Source organism: Dryobates pubescens, chromosome Z (genome assembly GCF_014839835.1).
Source record: "Dryobates pubescens isolate bDryPub1 chromosome Z, bDryPub1.pri, whole genome shotgun sequence".
NCBI lineage: Eukaryota > Metazoa > Chordata > Aves > Piciformes > Picidae > Dryobates > Dryobates pubescens.
This window is the reverse complement of record NC_071657.1, coordinates 116,367,440-116,388,389: the sequence shown is the minus strand read 5'-3', so window position 1 is coordinate 116,388,389 and position 20,950 is coordinate 116,367,440. Positions and strand designations below refer to the sequence as shown.

The following is a 20,950-nucleotide window of genomic DNA, read 5'->3' as shown; positions in this document are numbered from 1 at the left end:
AAAGTAGACGGGACCCATCTCTTCAGATTTAGACAAGTTTGCCAAGGTCAACATAAGTTATATCTCTGGTAATTTGAAAAAAAAAGGGTCCCAGACAACAGGCAAACAAAATTAATGATGCCCCAAAGAAATGTATGCTTGTAAGGTACTGTTTGAGTGGGATGCCAAAGTTTCTGAGTTATGCAGCTTTCCCTAAGGAGGATTTTAGTGGTCTGTACCTTGAAGAGAAGATATACCTGCACTCTTACAAGTAGGGCTTCCTCCCCTCAGCCCCCTGGCTCCATTCAGCTCAAAGTACCTCAGCACAATGGGGTGGATACTGGGAATGCTCATCAGTGGCTGAAGAAGTTGGGGGGGGGGGGGGGGGGGGGGGGGGGGCGGGGAGAAGATGCCTCTGTGTATCGTTTCCCCCAGGTAGAAGAGAATGTATTTGTTATCCAAACCAAGAATCATGGAAGTTGATCTAGTCATCTTAAGTTTGCTGGGAATGACCCTTCCCTTAGCCACTCAGTGATACTGTTGAGCTGCAGCCCTTCAGAGCTCAGGAGTTCTGGGGATAAACAGGGCACTTCAGATCTTCAGGCAGAGCCACAGCAGTGTTTCTCTCCTTTGACAGAAGCTGCCTGCCTTGTAGGACTCTTGTAGAACTTGCTCCAACAAGGCAGTTGATCTGGAAAGGACAGGAAATGGGGAAGGGACATGCAAGGCAAGATTTTTGGTGATAAATTTCAGAGGTAGGTTGATGGAATGGAGAGCAGGGCAGGAGGAAGATGAATATAGGTAGCATTAGCATCTGGAAGGTAGGGAGGGCTTTTTAGAGTTGTGACTGAAATTAACTTTGTGTTTGCCCTTCAAATTAACCAGAAGTCTAGATAATTGCCATCTCCACTTCAGAATCACCCCTAAACAGAGTAGAAAAGAGAACTGGCTTCTGGAACAAAAGAATGGTGGTGGCCATGGTGTATATATTGTCTTGTGAAGAAGAGCTCTCTTGATTATAGCCACGTTTAATTCAAAAGCACAGCTTCAGTATGAAGCTGCCCTGATACATTCCATTTGCCTGCACAAATGGAAGTGGGGTTTGGTTTTGGTTTTGGTTGGGATTCTGTTAGTTGGTTGGGGTTTTTTCCTTTTCTGTGCTTATTTTTCTATGTCAGTTTGCAAAGATGTGGAATGAACTGCAACTATTAAGGGGTACAAGTCAGGTAAATTTTCTCTGATACAAGTCAGATTTACTTTTTCTGGTTTCAAAAATAGATATGAGCCTACATGCTAGTATGTTTTGATCTTTATAATAGAGTAATGATTTGTAGGCCCAGGACCCCAAATATTGCTGTGCCAGTCATGTGCTCCTACAACTACAGACAGCAATTCTCTCAACTGATTTTAAGTTTGGTTTTGAGTATTTGTCTTGCTGCAAAACTTGCACTATGGAACCACTTCCATGTCCCTCTAATCAACTCGGGTATCAAGTATGAGAATTTTTCTGCAAGGCTGTCTCCTCCTGTGCTGTCTCATTTAATGTCTTGTTTTCCCAGGGGATCCTCCACAAGTTGCTGCCTGGGTTTGCCAATGTATCCTCTACTTGCTGATAATGGGTTTTGAGAAGGCTGTGATTACCTTTGTCCTGTTTATTCCTGTTTGGGAAAAGGTAAGCTCCTGAGCTGTTTTTCAAAGCACAGTTGTGGCTTGTTTCTTTGCCTTGGTGGTTGTCTCTGTAATCACAGATCTTTAATCCTTATGACTTGTTGACATCACTCTGTAATCATTAGCTATTCCTTAAGTTTGGAGAAATGTGACTTTCTTAACAGTTTGGGGGTTGGATCATTCTCTTGCTTTTCAAAAGCTAGTGGATAAGGTGGTGCTGTAATTTTCTTTTCCATCCTTGGAAGGATGAAATGGGCTGGGCTGGCAGGTGAGCTGCTTTAGTTCTGCCAGAGGATTTATGTGCCATCCCTGGAAACTTTGAAGGCTGGGCTGGATGAAGCTCTGAGAAGTGTGATCTTGTTGAAGTCCCTGCTCACTTGGACTAGATGACCTTTAGAGGTCTGTGTTGGGTTGAAGTTTCCCCCCAGCATTAGCTTTTAGCCAGACCAACTCAGAAGCAAATGAAGCTGCATTTACAAGCAACAACTACACTCTACAATGGAATACAATGAATAGGTACAAAATATACAGTATTTACAGTATTATACTGATACTTACAATTAACAAACAACACAAAAATCCCCCGAGTCAAAAAGACCAGGGAGAGCTGTTCCACTGCCCCCCCCCCCACCTCCCAAGGGAGAGAGAGAAGTTGAGAGAGAAAGCAGTGGGTTAGACTCATCCCAAGGCCAGCCAGAAGCATATTACCTCCCTCCTAAGCAAAGCAAAACAGCTGAGATCAGAAGAGAAAAGGAATGGGAAATGTGAAGAATTGTTATGGTACAGCTCCTCTTATCCCAGACATTTATCCAATGAATTTATTTATAATAATCTTTTGTTTTCCTTTTTACACCCAATAGTGATTTATTTATATTTTTCTACTTTTCTGCTCCAAATCTGCAGCTAAATTTTAAAGGCATAGCCTAAAACTGCCACAAGGTTGGTATGATTCAATGGTTTTTAAATTATCTTGTCAAGTCAGTTTGTGATGATGATTTGTGATCCCATACATACGACAGAGGGGCTCTTAGAGTTTGATTTGGAAAGAGATGTCCCAATAGTATTGCTGTCCTTCCCCACACAACTCCTTGGGTATGCTAGCTCATGCAGTAGTAATTATGTTACTTGTGAGTTTCTCTTTTAAAAAATAAACTATAATCTTGTGACAGTTAGAAAAGAATGGAATAGAATAAACCAAGTTGGAAGAGACCTTCAAGATCATCGTGTCCAACCTATCCATGCACGTTGTGGCAGGAAGGTGTGATGGGTATTAAAAACCATTCTTGGATGTTGATGGGTACCTCCCCAGTATTGAGTGCATTTACACTAGAGTCCAATACCTCACAGGCTGATGTGACTTGACTGAGGATGTATTAACAGCAATCTGGGAGCAATTGTCTGTTCCTGTTAAAGGCTTGTCCTTCTAACCCAGTAGCATACATAGCTGACTTGGACACAAACACACTCAGCAGCACACACTGCTAGATCCAGAGATGTTGCTGCATTCCTATTCATGCATGGCTGATGTCCTCCCTTTGCAGCCAGGGGCCAAGGCAGGTCCCACCAGTTGTCATAGGTGATTAAACAGAAAGACCATCAGTACTTATTTCTTGATCTGTACAAAATCCTGCATTTGGTAGCTGAGTTAAAGGAGTAGCCCATATCATTGTTCTGGGAACTGGGCTAAAGCAAAGGCTGCAGAGCTCTAGTTAGACTGCTGGTGTAAGAAGGCAACCAGTTCAAAGCAAATACCATAAAACAGAGCTGTTCAAATAATGCTTCTAAATGCTTTCTCCTGCAGCTTCAGCAGATCCTCCTGGGTTATGTATCAAACACCGAGCTGAAGCTCACCCTGGTCGTGTTCGTTGTGCCTTTTATAGTTAATGTAAGTGATGCCTCTGCAAGCATAGCATGGGGTGGTTTGCAAATTATGGTGTGTGGCCCTCAAATGGGGAGTGTGTACAGGAACTGGCTTGGGGCAGGCTTGAGTAATTTAAGTGGCTGGAACAGGCTGGGGGGGAGTGGAAACAAATACATTTGTTGTCATGAATACGCTAATATGTCACTAGTGCCCTGCTGTGGTCTCTGTTCCTAATTCCTACTCCCCTGTCCAAGATGCTGGGTGGCTGACTCTTGAAGAGAGCTGGCACTCATTAGCTGAGGTCTGCATCTTTGGAATCAATAGGATTTTGTGTGAAAAGGGATCTCAGAAATTTGACTCATCCATCCCCCATGGACACACTTCACACAGAGTTATTTAGATATTAAATCAGGTTGATCAAGTCTGGACATCTGGAAAAACCAAAAGGAGAAGAAATAGCTGTGATTGAATGACTTTGTGTTTTGGTCTCTGCAGTCTGTTTATACAACTTTTCTCCCCAAGGCCATTATGTTCTGGACTGTGGACAGCTTGATCATGAGAAAATACAAGCAGAAGGACACCCTGAACATCAATGGATCTATGAAAACTCCTCAGGCTAAGATGACTGAGGAATCTCAGGTGAGACCAAGGATGTCCTGTTGTCTGAGACCAAACTGTGAGTTTTTAGCATGGCTTGTGGGCTTCCTCTCAATCATGTAAGGCACCATCACATTGCCTGGACCTAGGGTGATGCTTCACATGTGTGAGCAATGATCATGCCAAGTGAAACTGATTTTCTACACTTGCAGCTGAGGTCAACACAGGGATGTTTTCTGGGATGGTCTGTCCCTGTCTAACAAAGAGCAATGTTACACCCTACAAAGTGTTGGTATGGTGGCAGTATATTGTGAGGGATGAGCTAACTTCAGGGCTAACCTGTGTGGGCTTGTTGGAGTGGCAGGCTGAAGCTGGTGGGTATTTCTGCACAATCTTTTTCAGCTTTCCCATTTTTACTTGTAATTAATCTTGCCTTAGAAGAGCTTGCTTTCTGTATTGTAATTAGTAGCATCCTCTTTAGAGGATGAGGTCTAGCTGGGAATCCTGGGTTTGTCAGGTTTTGGTGTTTTTTATTTCAGCTGGATGATGGTCTCTTAGCTGAAGGAAGCTGTATTTTGTGTAGTCATGCTTAAAATCTTGGGGGAGGAAGACGTGCTCCAGGCCCAGCAGACTTTGTTCTTAATGACAGGTGGTATCTGTGCTTCTCATCTGCTTTTGGGCAGAGACCACAACCTGAATTTCTGGGTTGAATTCCCTTCCTTCCGCTGGCACCCAGACCCTGTATCAAAATGCTCTGTGTATGACTGCTGATATCCTGCAAGTCTTGCCAGTAAACTGCTGGGGTAAGATAGCTTCTGGCAGTCACAGGCTGGCTCCTGGAGTAGCTTCTGCTGAGGAGTTTAGGGTAAACAGAAATAACTCCTGCTTTCTGAGAGCTCTGTATTAAAGAGTAACTCTGCTCTTTTGCTGATGGGTAGGACAGCCAACTACTGGTGACATTGCAACACACATAGAGGTAATGGTGTTTAACAGTGTGCTTAGCAGTCTGCACAGCAGCTTTGGTCTCCACAGCTCAGGGGTGCAAAGAAGCAGACACTGCTCATGGGGATGCAGTGCTGGAAGCACCCTCCCTCTGGCAGGATGGGCAGGCAGATGTGAGCAGCTGTTGAGACACTCCTCCTGGCCCAGCCTCCAGATAAACAGCTGTAGCTTGGCGAGGTCACTAGGAACATGCAGAGTCTGCCTCAGGGAGTGTCCTGAATGGTTTGTGTGGTGAGGGTATCCCCAAGAAATCTCTTGTGTTGGACAGAGGCCTGAGCTGGGCAGTACCAGTATGCCTTGATACTTGGGCACTGAAGCCAAGAACCTATACCTAGGGCATGAAGGTGGATTAATTCTGGCCATGAGCATCTCCATGGTTATGGCACAGTCCCATTTTCTTAGTGTTGAGAGATGTTCAGGAGTGGTACTTTGTTGAAAGAGCTAGGTTGGATCGAAATGTAAAAGAGATGGTGAAGATCTGCCTTGCTGACTGGATATGCTGAAAGCTTGAGATGGGTTAAAATTACAACAGGTCAGAAAAGAGGGTAAGAAGATGGCATCTCCAGTTGAGATGTCAATCTCCTTTCCAGCTTTACAAACCTAAATTTGGAGCATTTAGTCTTCTAGATGGCTTGATGCTGTGGATACACAGATGGTATTGCAGCTAATGGTTTTCCATGGAAAAGAAACTGATCTTGTGCCTTTCCCACTGAAGACAGTGCAAGAGTTTTGTGGCTTCTAGCTCAGTTTTGACTAATGTGAAGGGAAGTTCTCCAGAAGTTAGGAAAGGCTCTTTTGGTAGCTCCACTAGGCAGGTCATTTCAAGTGGTGGAAAATGGATTCCCATGGTTTCTCTTGTTGACAAAAGCTTCTTCCATCTTTCAAGTACTTGATTCTCTTTCTCAGATAAACTTTTGTGTGGACCTTCAATGTGCAGGTCATCTGTCTGTCTTGAAACCCTCTGATCCATCAGCATAGTGGAGCTGCCAAGGGCACTGATCTGTAGCTGGAGCAGTCTACAAGGGCAGTCTCCTTTCTCCTCAGACATGTTCCTGTGCCTCTGGCCTAATGAATGGTTTTGGCAGAGAAGGCAGGTAATGAAGAAATACAGAAAGGGGTGACCTGACTTGCTTGTGCAACTGTTTCTGGGCACTGGGTCTTGAGGTACAGCCATAGGCTCCCACTTCACGTGTCAGCGTTTTAGGTTATGAATTAAAGATTATGTTGGCTTAACTGGGCTTTACAGCTGAATTGGTTGGAATTAAGGCTTGGAAGCAGAAAATGAGGATTTGCTGAGCTCATTTCTGCCAATAATCTGTTCAAGTGGGGGAATTTCTTCCCTTCTTGCTGCCCCATGGAGAGGGAGTGAGTTTGAGAAGGATCTCTGCACAGGGCAGAGCTGGCTGAGGCTAATGTGTCCTGCAGTTTATCAAGGTTCATCAGGGCTGTCTAGCAGCAGGCGCCAACAGCTCCCCATCATGCTGCCTTCTTGAATTTCAAACTTCTGCCTATCTCACCCTCAGAGAGTGTCATTATTTTCACTTGAACTAGCAGTTTCTGTTTAGAAAAGGAGAATGGAAAGGGGCAGGCTGAAGTTAACCTGTTAAAAACCCGCACTAGACCAAAGAAATGGCAGGCTCTTGTCGGCTTTAGAACTCTTCTGGTGAGCCACAAATGTGACAGTGGGTTCTTGGTTGTGGAGCAGCTGCTGAACTTTCTTACTCTGAAAGGAACAAACTCACTGCTATTCATAGAATGGTTTGGGTTGGGAGGGACCTTAAAGATTACCTAGTTTCAACTTCGTTGCCATTGGCTGGGGCAGCCTCCACCAGACCAGATTGCTCAAGGCCTCATCCAACCTGACCTTGAACATCTCCAGGGCATCCACAACCTCCCTGTGCTACCTGTTCCAGTGTCTTACCACTCTCACTGTAAAGAATTTCTGTCTAATATCCAGTCTAAATCTACCCTCTTCAAGATTTAATTCAGTCCCTCTCATCCTATCACTACAAGCCCTTTTAAAAAGTCCCTTCCCAGCTTTCTTGTAGGCCCCCTTCAGGTACTGTAAGGCCACTACGATGTCTCTGCAGAGCCTGCTTTTCTCCAGGCTGAACAGGCCCAATTCTTAGGTCTGGAATAATTTCACCATTCCTTCCAAGTCAGTTGTAAAGCTTTCCATTGTCTGAGACTTGATAGATCTTCATACACTTGGGAGTTTTTTTGCCTTCCCATGGAATGGAAAGAGATCTCCCAAAGAGCACCAGTCTGAATCCAGTGCTGCTGAGGCTGGGAAAATATGTTCATTTGCATGGCCCTTATTTCTGATTTGTGTGTCCTGTCCTTAACCTGCAAGTGCCAATAAACTTTAGATCTTATCACTGATTTCTTTGTTTCCTCTGCTCAGGAAAACAACTCTGTTTTCATAATGTTTTATTTAATTATTTTTATTTTTTTAACTTGTTTCTTTTTTTTTTCCCCTCAAGAGTTGTGTTTGAGTTTCTGCTCCTTTTCTGAAGGATTAAGTTTTCAGAGATGAATCTTATAGCAAAAATCAGTCTAATGATAGTGGTACTTGTGAGAATCATTAGGGCGAAACTAGAGGTTAGTTTTAAGTTTGGGGGGAAGCTAGTATAGCTTCCATATATATTTATATATATGGAGTAGTGGTATATATTGTATATGTACTAGATGCCTTTGGTCAGCATGGAGATCAGCACCTGACCCAATTCCCTTTGTGGAAGCTGTGACTTTTGGTGGACCTCTATACTGAAGATGCTGATGAATGCCAGTACCCATGTTGTTTGCTTTTAAGTATTGAAGACTATTTCAAGAGTGAGTTTGATTTGCTGGTCACTTAACTGAGCTGATTTTTAAATAGCTCAAGGTGAACTAAGGTACCTTATGGGCAATTAAGATGGGTAATAGAGGTGCCTCTGGTAGGAGATGCCCACCTGTAGCCCTACTGACTCATGGGAACTCATCTAAGCTCAGGTGCAGGAGGACAGTGGTATGGTTTATACCTTTACACTAAGCTGGTGGAGCTCTAGGCAAATATTTCTACTGCTATCAGGGAGATAGTCCCAGAGCTGCTTTGGTTTACAGCCTGTGTCACAGCTCTGTGCAATCTCTCTCTGCCACTGAGATGGCCTGAGTCTGCTTGGACAAAGTACCAAACCCGTAGGCTGCCTTTTTGCCCAGATAGGAAGAGGTAGCAGAGCAGATGGGGAAACCCTGCTCTGGTAGCATGACCCATGTTGTTTAGCAAATTGCTGGCCTCATTGTGCAGGGAGGAATGCATGAAGTATTTGAGCACTGCTGAGTGAGACAGTAGCGCATTGTCCTGGGACTGGGAAATCACGGTCCATTTCCAGCTGTGCCACTGACCTGCTGTGATCCTGACCTGGATGCATCTGCAGGGGAGGTGTCTTGTCCAAGTTGTGTTGGAAACTCCCACACTGGAGTTTGGCTTGAAAACCGCATCTGAGGGTATGGTACCGTCTTGTGATGAAGTTCCCTCAGGAACTGTGGAAAGGTTACTGCAGGAATTGTTAGCTTGAGCAGCTTCATACAAGTTGTGTGGTGGGCAGATAGCAACTTCAGTAGGCTAGGATGCACAATGCTTGATGCCTACTCAATCAGTTGTGCTTAGCTGCAAGGGCATTTGAGTTTGCAGCTGAAACTTCACTGAAGCTAACAGTTCCTTAGGCCCTCAAACTAGCCTACTGCAGCTTGTCAGAGGTCAGTGAGTTTATAATGCTGCACGTGACAAATTGCCCACGCAATTTTTCAGGTTCAACAGTGTCACAATATTAATGATAAACAGAGGAAATCCTCTCTTAGAAAAAACAAACTTTCTATTGGGTGTTGAACCAAAAAGTATTCTTTAACCAATGTTGGGGGAACACGAGAGCTTAATCTGATCTACTGCTGTCCTTCAAGTGTCTGACATGCTGCTGTAAAAATGATAACATCAGATGGAGGGGCTGGAGTGTGCATGAGGGTGGGGAAGAAATCTTCCCTTGCAGCTCTTCTGCTCCTTTGAAGTCTCTGAGTCATTGTGGTTTGTTTTTCCTGTTTAGTCATTTTGTTGCTGTGGTGACTGGCCCTGTCATGTTGCCTGAGTGCTGACAAGTGGAGGGCACGTTCATTCACAACTGTGCAGTGAGATGAGCACACTATGGATGAGATTATTTCTCCCATACTCCTGGTTTTGCCCAAGCTCTGGGACTGGCCAAACTGTTGGTGGCACTGTCTGGGTGAACATGAGTGGCTGAAAGCCAATGCTCCATACTTTGGCTTATGTCTTTGAGCTGGAAGGCTGCTCAGGGTCAGGCACAGCAAGGCTTGGTAGTATGTTGGTTCAGTCCTTGGAGCAAAGTGGAGCCAGGCAGGGCTGAGGCTTGGGTAGGAGGTCCACACTGTATTGCTGGAGAAAGCTGTTTCTGGGTGTGGTTGTGGTACCTGCCCCTTGTCCCTGCAGTAGCTATGAACTAATGATTCTGTTCAGGTTCTGTGATAAACAAGTAGAAGAAGAGGAAATGGTTCCCAGTGTTGCTCATGTAGCAAAATATCACTGGAGGCCCTTGATTGTGATCTTAGCCTCTTGCCTTTCTATAGAGTCAGATGCTCAGGTGCCAAGGATGTGGCCACACTTCTGATATCATGACTAGTTAGTGTTGACCAGAAATCCCATGACTTGACTGAGCTCTCAAGTTCTGCATGTGATACAAGCTACAGCACAAAGGTTGACTGCACTGCAGCTGCACTTAAGCTAGCTAAGGAGGAGTAGTATGGGGTTGGGAAACCAATCTGTCAAGCTGTGCCTGTTACCCATGCTCATCCATGGAGCCTGCTGACCAGCTGACATCGGGTTTCAACTATTCTGCAGTCAGTGTAGCCAGAGTCTGAGGGAAATGTGGCCTCCTTCTTCCAGCTGGAGGCTGTCCCACACATAGCTCTGTCTGCATTGTGCAAATGCTCCAGGCTGGTGGCAGCCAGTTAGCTCAAAATAGCCTTTTGGTAGCTTCAAGTCTGAAATTAGCTACTGAGAGCATAGGTGTTCCTGGTAGCAATGGGCATCCTTTTGATCATGCAGCAAAGCAATGGGCTTTCTTACCTGGAGAGGTACTAGTGAGAGGTGTCAGTGCTCTATTTTGGCTCCCACAATGCAAACCAAGCCAGGAGCTGCTGTGTCAGGTAGAAATAAAATGTTGCCAAGCTAGAACACCATTCCTGAGGCTGCTGGCCAAAGCTCAAGCCAATGCTGTAGCTCCACTTGTTCTCCTGGCTGAGCTCTGGAGAAGGCAAGTAGCTGGGGTCTTGGGAAAACGTACAGCTGTTAAAGATTTGTGGCCTAGTTTTTGTACATCTCTGCTGAGGCTATAGCCTGGCCTGAACATGCATGACTGTGTCTCCTGTCCTATGGTGAGCAGAGCTTTCAGCTGCCGCTTCTCCTTTCAAGGAGAGGGAAGGGTGATTGGAACACCAGATCATCATGGTGTCTGCTGTTGTTGAAGAGACGGTCAAGGTGACCTTTTGCACTTGCCAGAGAGGATTAGATCTTGCATCAGACTCCTCTAGGGCTGCTTGACCTCTTCTGCAAGAAGTATCAAGAAGAGCTGAGAACTTTTCACTTCATCAGCATCTGTCTGTTCTCCTTTCTAGGCATTAATATCTCCAGATGCGGATTTTGATCAGTCAGAAAGTGACCAGGATGTTTCAGGACCCCTGGGAACAAGCCAGAAGATGAAGCAGCCCAGCTATCAAGTAGTCATCTGATGCCCTGAGACAAAGGAAGTGGAAGAAAGGGAAGCAGCACTGTGATCCTTGAGCTGGCCAAGGAAGGGCAGACTGGGGAATGATAATTGATGCCCATGGATCTGCAGAGATCCTTTTTCCCTGTCTCATCTAGATCTATCTGTCTGCAGTTGTCTCTTTTTTTGGGATGGTGTCTGTGCATCCTGTACAGGCTTGAGCAGTATCTGCTTTACTTGTCTGACCCTAACCTGTACACATGCAGGCACGTTGAGGTTGGGGTGTGGATGGGTGCTTCCCCTGGCTGGGCAGCTGGGTGTAACGTCTTGTCAGGGTTAGAGACTGAAATCAAAGGAGTGTCTGTTTTGGTTTGGGGTTGTTTGGTTTTTTTTTAATACCTGAGATGCAACACTTTTACATTCAGAATACTCAGAAGAATTGGTTTGCAATGTGTATTTAAATTTCTTTAACTGGGAATGTTGTCTTTGGTGCTTTTTACTGTTTTATAATGAATGCAATAAATATTTGGTCTAGAACTGATTCATAAATTAAATGCCTTCACGTGCTTAATGTTTTGCAAATCCCTAACACTGTAAAGGGGAGGAAGGAGATGTCCAAGTCTTTTCTGCTGAGTTCCCCACATGGCAAATTCTTTCTGCAGCAGGGCTATCCTGGGAAGCCCACAGAAAAGCTGAGCCACAGTGCCTAGTTTCTGCATGTGGGTTGTATGAGCCACTCCAGTGCAAAAACCTTGTGCTCCAACATCAGCCTGTGCTGGATTCTAGACTGGAGCAGACCTGGAGGTCAGTCCTGACTGCCATCGTACAGATGAGTGTGTACTGGGAAGGAGCTGACTACTTTCCTCTTACCTACTTTAAAATGAATACATGAAAATCTCTGCAAGACCTGATTAAAAACCTAGATCTGAAGAGTCAGCTGAAGCCCTATTAACCAGCCATGATCATCTGAGAATAAGGAAATGGTCTCAGGTAGGATTGCTGCAGCACAAGATGACTGAGTCATCCCAGATCTGGCACTTTGGGCTCTAAGTGTGAGGTGCAGGGCTTTGCCCTTGCTCTCTTGTTAACATCTTGTGTGTTCATCTATAAACACACAAAAATGCAAAACACCCTGGAGCTCTTCTGGGAAGTGAGCACAGAGCAGCTGCAATAAGGAACTCCCAGGCTGGGTGCAGATACACAGCTGGGAGGAGACCTGTGCATAGTTCAGATGATGGGTAGATCCCAGAGCAGGGCCTGATCCAGGATCCACTGAAGAGAAAAGATAGCCCTGCTTAAACCATGTAAAAGCTGCTTATTGCATGACAGTCTCCAGAGGTTGGGCATGAGTTGTCTCTTTTATTATTTTTTTTGCCCCTTCCCTTGTGTTTTTCTGAAGAAAACATGTCTTATTAAGGAGTAAAAAAAAAACAAAGGATTTGGATTTTTCTCTCATAAATAGCTTTAGACTTTTTAAAACCCAAGCTGAGAGCGTGTGAAGTTTTCTGTTGCTGGGTGTTTTTCCAACTTCAAAGTACTTTAGAAGCATTAGATGCCAAAGTTCTCCATGCCCCTTGGTGAACCAGACACAGTTGGCTACGCTTACAGCTGTGCAGTCTTATACTGTATTTCTGGAAATTAAGTCTTTTTTTGTTCCTTAAAGAAGGGTCAAAATCCTGCTTGTGCTGGCACATCAAATGACTTTTGGGACACATGGCATACAGCTCTCTGCATAGATCATTTATAGTGCTTACTGAAATCGGTTTCACAATGCAACTTCTGCTCATCTGGTGGAGTCCTGTGGTGATAAGGGCTGGAGTAACTCCTGTGGTGTTTAAAGTCTTGATTGAAAATAGATGAAAACAGCTTTCCTGTTAGAAACTTGCTCCCTTTTTTGAAGTGCACTGGTATTTGGGGGTTTGTTCTTGCTATAGAACTACATGGTGCCGTGCTGCATTATGTGAAGGGTGCAAATTCAGGTACAGCAGTGTCCTTGTCCTAAATTAAAAGGTATTTTACATGATCCTTATCTTAGCTCTGAGTTGAGACTGGCAGAGAAGGCTCAAAATAAACAGCAGCAGGGCAAGTATGATGTGGGGGAAGGTTGTCCCTCTCAAGCATTGTGTAGCCAGTGCAGTTTCAGCAACCCTTGTCTGAAACAGCCATGTACAATTATTTCCACTGCACTCCAAAGTGATTGCTCAGCCCTCATTCCTGAGCTATCTGAGCAGCTTGCAATATTTAAATGAATCACAGCAAAACAAAGTGCTCTGTGACCCTCTTGGAGATGAGAACAAACCTGTGCCTGTATGTACATTTGTCACAGTTCTCTTCTTGGGATCTCTGTGCTATGACAAAGGGGTATGAGGGCCAAACCTGAACACGTTCTCCAGAGAGCAAAGTGCTGTAATGTCCCCTTTATAGAGGGGGGGAAAGCTGAAGTCTATAGTCGTCGTGTTTGCTCTCACTGCTTTTGTGGCAACAGATCACACAGGAACACATCTAGGCAGGTTTTGAATAGCTCCAGAGAAGGAGACCACAGCCTTCTAGTGTGTCATCCTCTCCTCCTAGTTTTGTGTCATCAGCAATCTGTGTACCCCTCCAGGTTGTTGATGAATATATTGAAGGGCACTGGTCCCAGTACTGACCCCTGAGGGACTCCACTAGATACAGGCTTCCAACTAGACTCTGTCCCATTGACCACAACTCTCTGACATCTTTCCTTCAACCAGTTCACAACCCAGCTCATCACGTGATCATCCACAGTGCCTCAGTTTAACTGCAAGGATGCTGTGGGAGACCGTGTCAAATGCTTTACTGAAATCAAGATAAACCACATCTACTGCTCTACTATCATCTATCCACCTGGTCATGACCTCATCAAAGGCTATCGATGAGATTGGTCAAACGTGACTTCCCCTTTGACTGCTCCAAATTACTTTGGTTCCCAACCTTTTGCATACTTGTGTGTGGTACTTTAGGCCATCTGGTAACAAGAGCTTGTCCAGCAGCATAAAACATGCATAACCTTCACTTCAAAGCTCATTTTATCTTCACCAAATGAAATCTTCACCACAGTGTTAACTGTAAAATATTTATTGTGAAATGGGTAACCGGAGCTTTAATGAGAACTTGAGTATACTGCTCCAGGTGCTTTGTATGGCTTGGAAATTGGGCTTGACCATTCTTCTTTTCAGATCCTGAAAGAAATGTATTTCCTTGGTTGGAAGAAGAGGTGCAATGATGCACCTGAACCATCATCAATGTGTGTGTGTACATTATATATATATATATATATATACATACATATATACACACATACCTGCTTACAGGAAAAATGAGAGCTGAAGCCATTCACTCCCCCTACAATACACTTGAACAGCAAAAGGTGGAGGACAGCAAAGATGTCAAAGAAATGTTTTTAGTAAGGGTAGTACAAAGAAGACACTTGCTAAACCCTGGACTGTTCACCCTCTGCTCCTAAAAGGGGAGGTTATTTATAAATGGGCTGAAATCTTCCCATTCTCTTCTTGAGCAGAAGTCAACTTTCCAGACGCTTTTTCTCTTCTTGCCCATGACCGTGCTGCAGAGCATTAAGCTTTTTAGTAACTGCCTACTTAGGACTGTGCTGACAGTTTTGCCTTTTATTCTCTCAAGCTCTCTGGGCTTAAAGCAGTTGTTTTCTCTTTGTTCCAAAGTGTGAGCCTTAGCTCTCTTTATGGATCTTCCAGAGTGCAATTAAATCTAGCTGATTGCTTTTGGCTGTTTCCTTCTTCACCACAGTACATGGGTGTGAATAAGCAACAATGCTTGTTACCCACTCTGCTGCCACAGTGCTAGCAGTACTAACCAGATGATCAAGCAACTGGAAAACCACCACAGCACCCACAGCAGCTGGATCTCCTACAGCAACAATACAATTTAATTAAATATGCAAAAAATCAGTCATGATTGAACTTATTTCTGTAGCAACTCTATTTTCTCCTAACAGATGGCTATCATTTAGCTCCTGGACATGCTTCCACACCCACTCTCCTTCCAGTTCTGGAAAGGCAGTGTATACATGAGCTCAACTTGGCCTTGCCATGTAAATGTCTCTGTCATTGTTGCAGTCCTCTTTGGCCAAGTTCTCTACTAAGCAAACTCCCTTGTGACTGATCTATAGCATTAGTCAGTGATGCCTCACTTTAAAGTAGACCACAGCCTTGCAGTTTGTCTTAGGAGGTTTCTTTGCAGAGCAGCACCACCTGCAGTGGGGGTGGCTGGCAGGCCCTTCTGTAACCTCCTGCAGCCAAATTCCTACTGCATACAAATTCCTGTAGTGTAAGGAAACAGAAGGAGCCAGGGGAAACTGGGATGAAAAAAATTTTGACAATTTGGCATAAATAAAGATTTTTCCTTGATTAGAAAAGCAACTAGAAATGTGTAGTCTACTTTCAAGATACTGCTTTGCAGGGTCATAAAAGCTGAGGGTGCTGGTTCATCATCACCATATGGAGAACTAGATCTCTATTAAGCAGAAGTTATGCTCTGCTGAAGGAGGTGACAGGTCTGTTGGAAGCTCACAGCAGGAATTTAATTTTCTCAGATGGAGTCAAGACTCAAGAAATCACTAAACCTGCAATGGGAGCCTACACCACTCCTCTTGCTGCTCAAGACCAGACGTGCAGCCTGTGCACAGAGAGAGACAGCAGTAAACTACATGCAGTGTTCACCACTGTTTTAAGGGTCCATAGAGATTCAAGGAACATCTTATTTAGCTGCAAATCCAGACCCCAGCTCAACAAACAAGAAAGCAATCCCTTGTTGTGGGCCCATTGACTAAAGGTCTTCATTTGTTACCTCTTTAATGCTAACAGGTCACTGAAGATGAGTATCTACTCACTTCTCTCTCTCTCTTCCTTCTCCAGGGACCAAGGTTGAAGCAGGTGTTCCAAGTCATTTCTTGGCAAGGCATATCTCCCAAGGCTGTCTCTAGTTAGGCACTGTGCTGTATGATTTGCACCTTTTCCTGGGTGACTCACCAACCCCTGGGGCTACAGCACAGAGCCCTTCATGGGTTTATTTTTAAGGCCAGCATCTCTTTGCCCCATTTGATGTTAGCGTTGGCCCATTTCTCCCTCCCTTCCCACTGGGAGAGCACTTCAAACACACCCTGAATCCTTCCCTCCCCAACCTCCTTGTCTCCAGGAATTTGATGAACAATATTCATCCAGCATGGAAGAGAGAGCTGATTTCCAAGGGCAGAAAGCCTTGGTTTCTTTGGCATCAAAAAAATAAAGAAATATTCAGAAGTTGCCTAGCTCTAGAGGCTTCAGAAGGGAACCACTGTCACATGCCACTGTAATGCATTGCTATGATCAGCCTTAAAGGCTGTCAATTGTCCCAAAGCTGGTCCCTGTGTCAAAAGGATGAGAAGCCAAATAGTCTTTATAGCTCCCATCAATCAGTTTGTCTGCGTTGTTTTTGGCAAACCAGCAGTCAACCTCCTTCTGGCCATTGTAGATCCTCCTCTGCTTCCACACCACAGGAACAAGCCGGCCCTTCACATTCAGGATGTTTGTAGGGTTTGGATTTAATGCTTCTGTTTGGTTCTGACCAACCTGCTGATGACTTGTGTTTAGGGATTCCTGAAGAAGTTTAACTTCATTGTTCAAGAACTGACCTGCAAGGTAAAATAAAATGGAGCCCATGACTGGCTGGTTTGTGCCTGATTAGAAGTTGGCTGGGTTTGGTTGTGTTTTTTTTAATATGCCATGTTTTGAAGATTCTTAGTGTATGGGATAAAGGACTTCTCTGCAATAGCAGGATTAATCTAGGTCCTGTCATTCTTTTTGAAATCTCACAAGCAAAGGCTAGAATAAACCCCTAATTTTTTTTATTTATTTCACTTGCAAAGATACGTCGGCTGAGCTAAAGAGTTTTTTGAGCTGTAAGTAGTAAGCCTGCTCCTGTGGGTTGCAGTTAGAGGGTAGCAGCCCATGCAATAGCCATCAGGAAACAGAAGACCTAGTTCTAAAGCTCTAAATTCTCTTTCCTTGCCTTCTTGGGAGCAAACTCTTTCAGGCCAAACCTAAGTGTGCAGTCATAAAGGTTTGTGCATGCAAGTGGCCTGAATCCAAAACTCTGCTCTTGAGGGATCATCTCCTGCTTAACTTGGAGGTACCTCCATGTCATGGAAACTATGGCTTTGGTCTTACAAGTTCTGGACCTGTACACAGTCCAGAAAAAGATGGAAGAGGACTTGGGGATATTAGCAATAGAGAAGTTGAGAGGGATTTAAAAGTAATCCCCACCTCTCCATTACCTTCTGTCTCTGTCCTTTGAAACTGTATGGAAGGATAATTTTTGTCTGGTTTACCTGAGAACTTGTTACCTACCCAGTAGCCCATGGGAGTCAGAGGAAAGGCCTTTACTGTTGGAGATGTAGAACCCCAGGTGATTCCTCTGATATGGGGCTGGCTTCTTGTAATGGTGGATGAGGATGACAAAGCTGATTGTGTCTCTTATCGTCACCGTGATGTTAGAATTGGCAGAGATGGACACCTCGAGGCTGCTGCTTCGCACAACAGCGCTCCGACCACAGGACAGAAGAAGTCTTTCCCCATCATCCATGATGATTCTTTTGGGTGTGATCTCTAGGTAAGATCTTTCTGGCTTATTGCTGAGGATAGTGATGGTGCTGAAGTAAGTCCGATGTTTCTTGTGGCCATTGGGTGGTGCAGGAGCTCCAATTAACTGACCATTCACAGTTATACCTTGCAGGAGAATAATCCATAGATGAAAAAAGGAACTGAGAATATGTCTATTGATTCATCACATCATGCTCAATTATTTCAACATAACAGTATTCAAAAGAATATAACCAGTTTGTTGTAAAATTATCTTATACAAAGCACACAGGCTCAGAAATACTGGCCTTCCCAGCCCCATCAGTCCTAACATCGCATATGCAATGCTACAGGAGAGGATCAGCTGCTCCTCAGCACAGCCCCTTCCTAAGGTCCATCCACCCTTAGACCTACCTATGATCAAAACAATGATGTGCAGGGATTTTGAGCCATGTAAGACAAATGTTTCTCTTCCTGTCTGCTGTAACCTGACTAGCTGTAGTACAATCTACCTAGATCACCCTTTATTGACTCATAACTCAAATCTAGGCAAACACAGCAGACCTTGGAGGACTAAGAAAAGCTGCCGGCAGGCCTTGCTTTTCCTCATATCGACACCTGGCTTAGAGACTGAACTTCTAGGAAGAGGACCCTGATGTTATCTGAATGCAGCAGTCTCAAAGCATCTGAGGGTAGTAGACAATTGTGCTTTGATGTTCCAGTCTGCCTAAGAAGATAATTAGTCTGGGAAACCACAGAGTAAGTGTTACTACATTGGACAACACCCTGAAGACTGAAAAGGACCTGCAAAGGGGATAGCCTAACTTCTAGCAGTCTAAGGTGAAGTGCTGAACATATTCAGATGGCAGTGTAAGAAATTCACACACTATTTGTGCCACTGTAGAAGGAGACCCTGAACCATGCACTCCCATTCAGTTATTTCCAGTTTCACTGTTAGTGCCTTTCCCACTTCCCTCAGTTTTGCCCCCAAACAAATGATTTTTAAACAGGTGCAGATCCCACTGAGTCAAAGTCCACAGTAAAATTTCCAATCATTCTGATTTTTTTTGTGACATGCTGTCCTTAAAGCAATGAATGTCTCACTTCCCCTCAGGCCTCTGAACAGTGAGTTACAAGACAATAGTAACAGAAGAAGCTTGTTGCTAACCCAAACAAGACCTAAGCAAAACTGAGGTGAAATATCTCCATACTCCATCATTCTCAAGGTCTCTCATCTCTGTCTTCATAGACTCAACTTGCTAGGGCTGCAGAGTCTGTTTTCCTCAAACTCATTCTGCAGCTGAGCCACAGAACCATTCAAGCAGCAGCACAAAGACACTTTGTGAAAGAAGTTTAAAGGGAACGTTGCCAGAAGCTGGATTCACTGAGTCAGGCATGAACACAGAAATATGGGGGCTAGACCATTGCCACACAGAACAGAATTCTTGTAACTTTGTTGTGGGTTTGTTTATCTTCTTTGTAAAACAAGCCTGTGCATTGTCTCTGGTTTTGCTACCCTTTCCTTCCACTGTTTTTCTGCTCAGGGCATAAGCAGATTATTAGCTGCTCTGCTTAGAATTCCAGATCAGATCAGACCACAGTTTGAGCCCCTTAGGATCAGACCGGATTGGGCAAAACAGAATTGTGTGGATTTTCTCAAGGCTGTCATGGTTTGGTAGTTTGGTAGTTTCTTCACTGAAGTAGTCTCAGTGCTTGGTTTGGATGCTTTGCTTTGTCCTGAAATGAAGTAGCACTGGTCAAGTGCAATCCCCAGACCATTCTGGATCTAATGATCAGGAACTGAGCTCTCCAGTATAGCTGGACCAAAGGGTGGTCCTCACGCACTCAAGTGGTGTTAACATGCAATTATTACTCCCCCTCTGCTCTGCCCTAGTGAGGCCCCACCTGGAATACTGCATCCAGTTCTGGGCTTCCCAGTTCAAGATGGGCAGGGATGTACTTGAGAAAGTCCAGTGGAGGGCTACAAGGATGATTAAGGGCCTGGAGCATTGCCTCATGAAGAAAGGCTGAGAGAGCTGAGGCTCTTTGGTCTGGAGAAGAGAAGACTGAGAGGGGGTCTAATAAATGTATATACATATATGAGGTCTGGGTGTCAATAAGGAAGGGACAGCCTCTTCTCACTTGCACCCCATAACAGGACAAGGGGCAATGGATGTAAAACACAGCATAGGAAGTTCTACCTCAACATGAGAAAGAACTTCACTTCAAGGGTCACAGAGCACTGGAATAGGCTCCCCAGAGAGGTTGTGGAGTCTCCTTCTCTGGAGGCTTTCAGGACCTGTCTGGATATGTTCCTGTGCCACCTACACTAGATTATATGGTCCTGCTCTGGCATGGGCATTGGATCTCCAGAGGCGCTTTCCAACCTCTAACATCCTGTCATCCTGTGGTTGAGGCCCCATCCCTGGAGGTATTCAAGATGAGTCTCAACAGGGCTCTGGGCAGCCTGATCTAATTGAGGATGCCCCTACTTACTGCAGAGGGGGTTGGGCTAGATGTCCTTCGGAGGTCCCTTCCAACCCAGACCATTCTATGATTCCACTCAATGAAAGCCTGAACCAGGAAAAGCTTGGAGAGATATAAAGGCCAGTTCTTTCTATGGCTATGTCTACTCTTCTCAATATTTTTTTTTTAATTTTTTTTTTTTTTGTAATTAATTTTTTTTTAGTCCAGGCTCTCTTTGGTGGTGCCCAGTAACAGGACATGGGGCAATAGGCACAAACACAGGAAGTTCCACCTAAACATAAGGAAAAACTTCTTTTCTTTGAGGATGACTGAACACTGGAATAGGCTGCGCAGAGAGGTCGTAGAACCTCCTTCTATGAAGATATTCAAAACCCTCCTGGACATTGTGATCCTGTGCAGCCACCTCTGGGTGAATCTGTTTTAGCAGGGAGAATGGACTCCAGAGGTTCCTTTCAACCCAATTCAATTCTATGATTCTGTGATACTCTGTTGGCAAACACTTATGTAGATGAGCTGTATATGTAACAGTGGTCAGGTCTCCTCCTTGCTTAGGCTTGCTGTAAATTTACCCATAATCTGTGATAAATTAGGAGAACAATAAATGCAAGTGAACAGTTCACCTCCCCTTGTAATCCAGGTGATTAGAGCCAGGAAATTCATGTGCACTGATTTTCCATTGACTGGCCAGAAAAGCAATTTTCCAATTTCCTTCTACTTTCTTGCCTATGAGGTACTTTGGTGCTTAGTCTTATTGCTAAAGAGCAGGCCCTGCACTTCAGCTTTCCTGCACAATCATCTGCTTTGCTTGGCTACTTACCAGATTCCTTATGATCAGAGACCAGTCGGAGAATGTCCCCTGGTTCGCCGTCAATATTGAAGCAGACCGTGAGCTTGCTGGAGGGAAAATCAACGACAAAGTGAGGGTCTCCATCCGCTGAGAAGACATGAAAAAAGAGACAAAATTGAGAGACTTACACAAAACTGCAGTGTCA

At 44.5% G+C, this 20,950-nt stretch overlaps 2 protein-coding genes across 2 annotated transcripts in view; one reads left to right on the top strand and one right to left on the bottom strand.

Moving 5' to 3' along the window:
* Nucleotides 1-11,230, top strand: part of LOC104300073 (store-operated calcium entry regulator STIMATE) — a 37,100-nt gene extending 25,870 nt beyond the window's left edge. The window contains exons 5-8 of the mRNA XM_054178463.1: nt 1,539-1,651; nt 3,449-3,532; nt 4,031-4,147; nt 10,772-11,230. Coding sequence (XP_054034438.1) covers nt 1,539-1,651; nt 3,449-3,532; nt 4,031-4,147; nt 10,772-10,885 — 428 coding nt within the window. The 3' untranslated portion in view covers nt 10,886-11,230. The remainder of the gene's footprint in view (nt 1-1,538; nt 1,652-3,448; nt 3,533-4,030; nt 4,148-10,771) is intronic.
* Nucleotides 11,231-14,178: 2,948 nt separating this feature from the next.
* Nucleotides 14,179-20,950, bottom strand: part of ITIH5 (inter-alpha-trypsin inhibitor heavy chain 5) — a 56,585-nt gene continuing 49,813 nt past the window's right edge. Inside the window, exons 14-16 of the mRNA XM_009900249.2 lie at nt 20,776-20,892; nt 17,241-17,618; nt 14,179-16,525 (exon numbers count right to left, since the gene is read on the bottom strand). Of these exons, the coding sequence (XP_009898551.2) occupies nt 16,227-16,525; nt 17,241-17,618; nt 20,776-20,892 (794 nt within the window). The 3' untranslated portion in view covers nt 14,179-16,226. The remainder of the gene's footprint in view (nt 16,526-17,240; nt 17,619-20,775; nt 20,893-20,950) is intronic.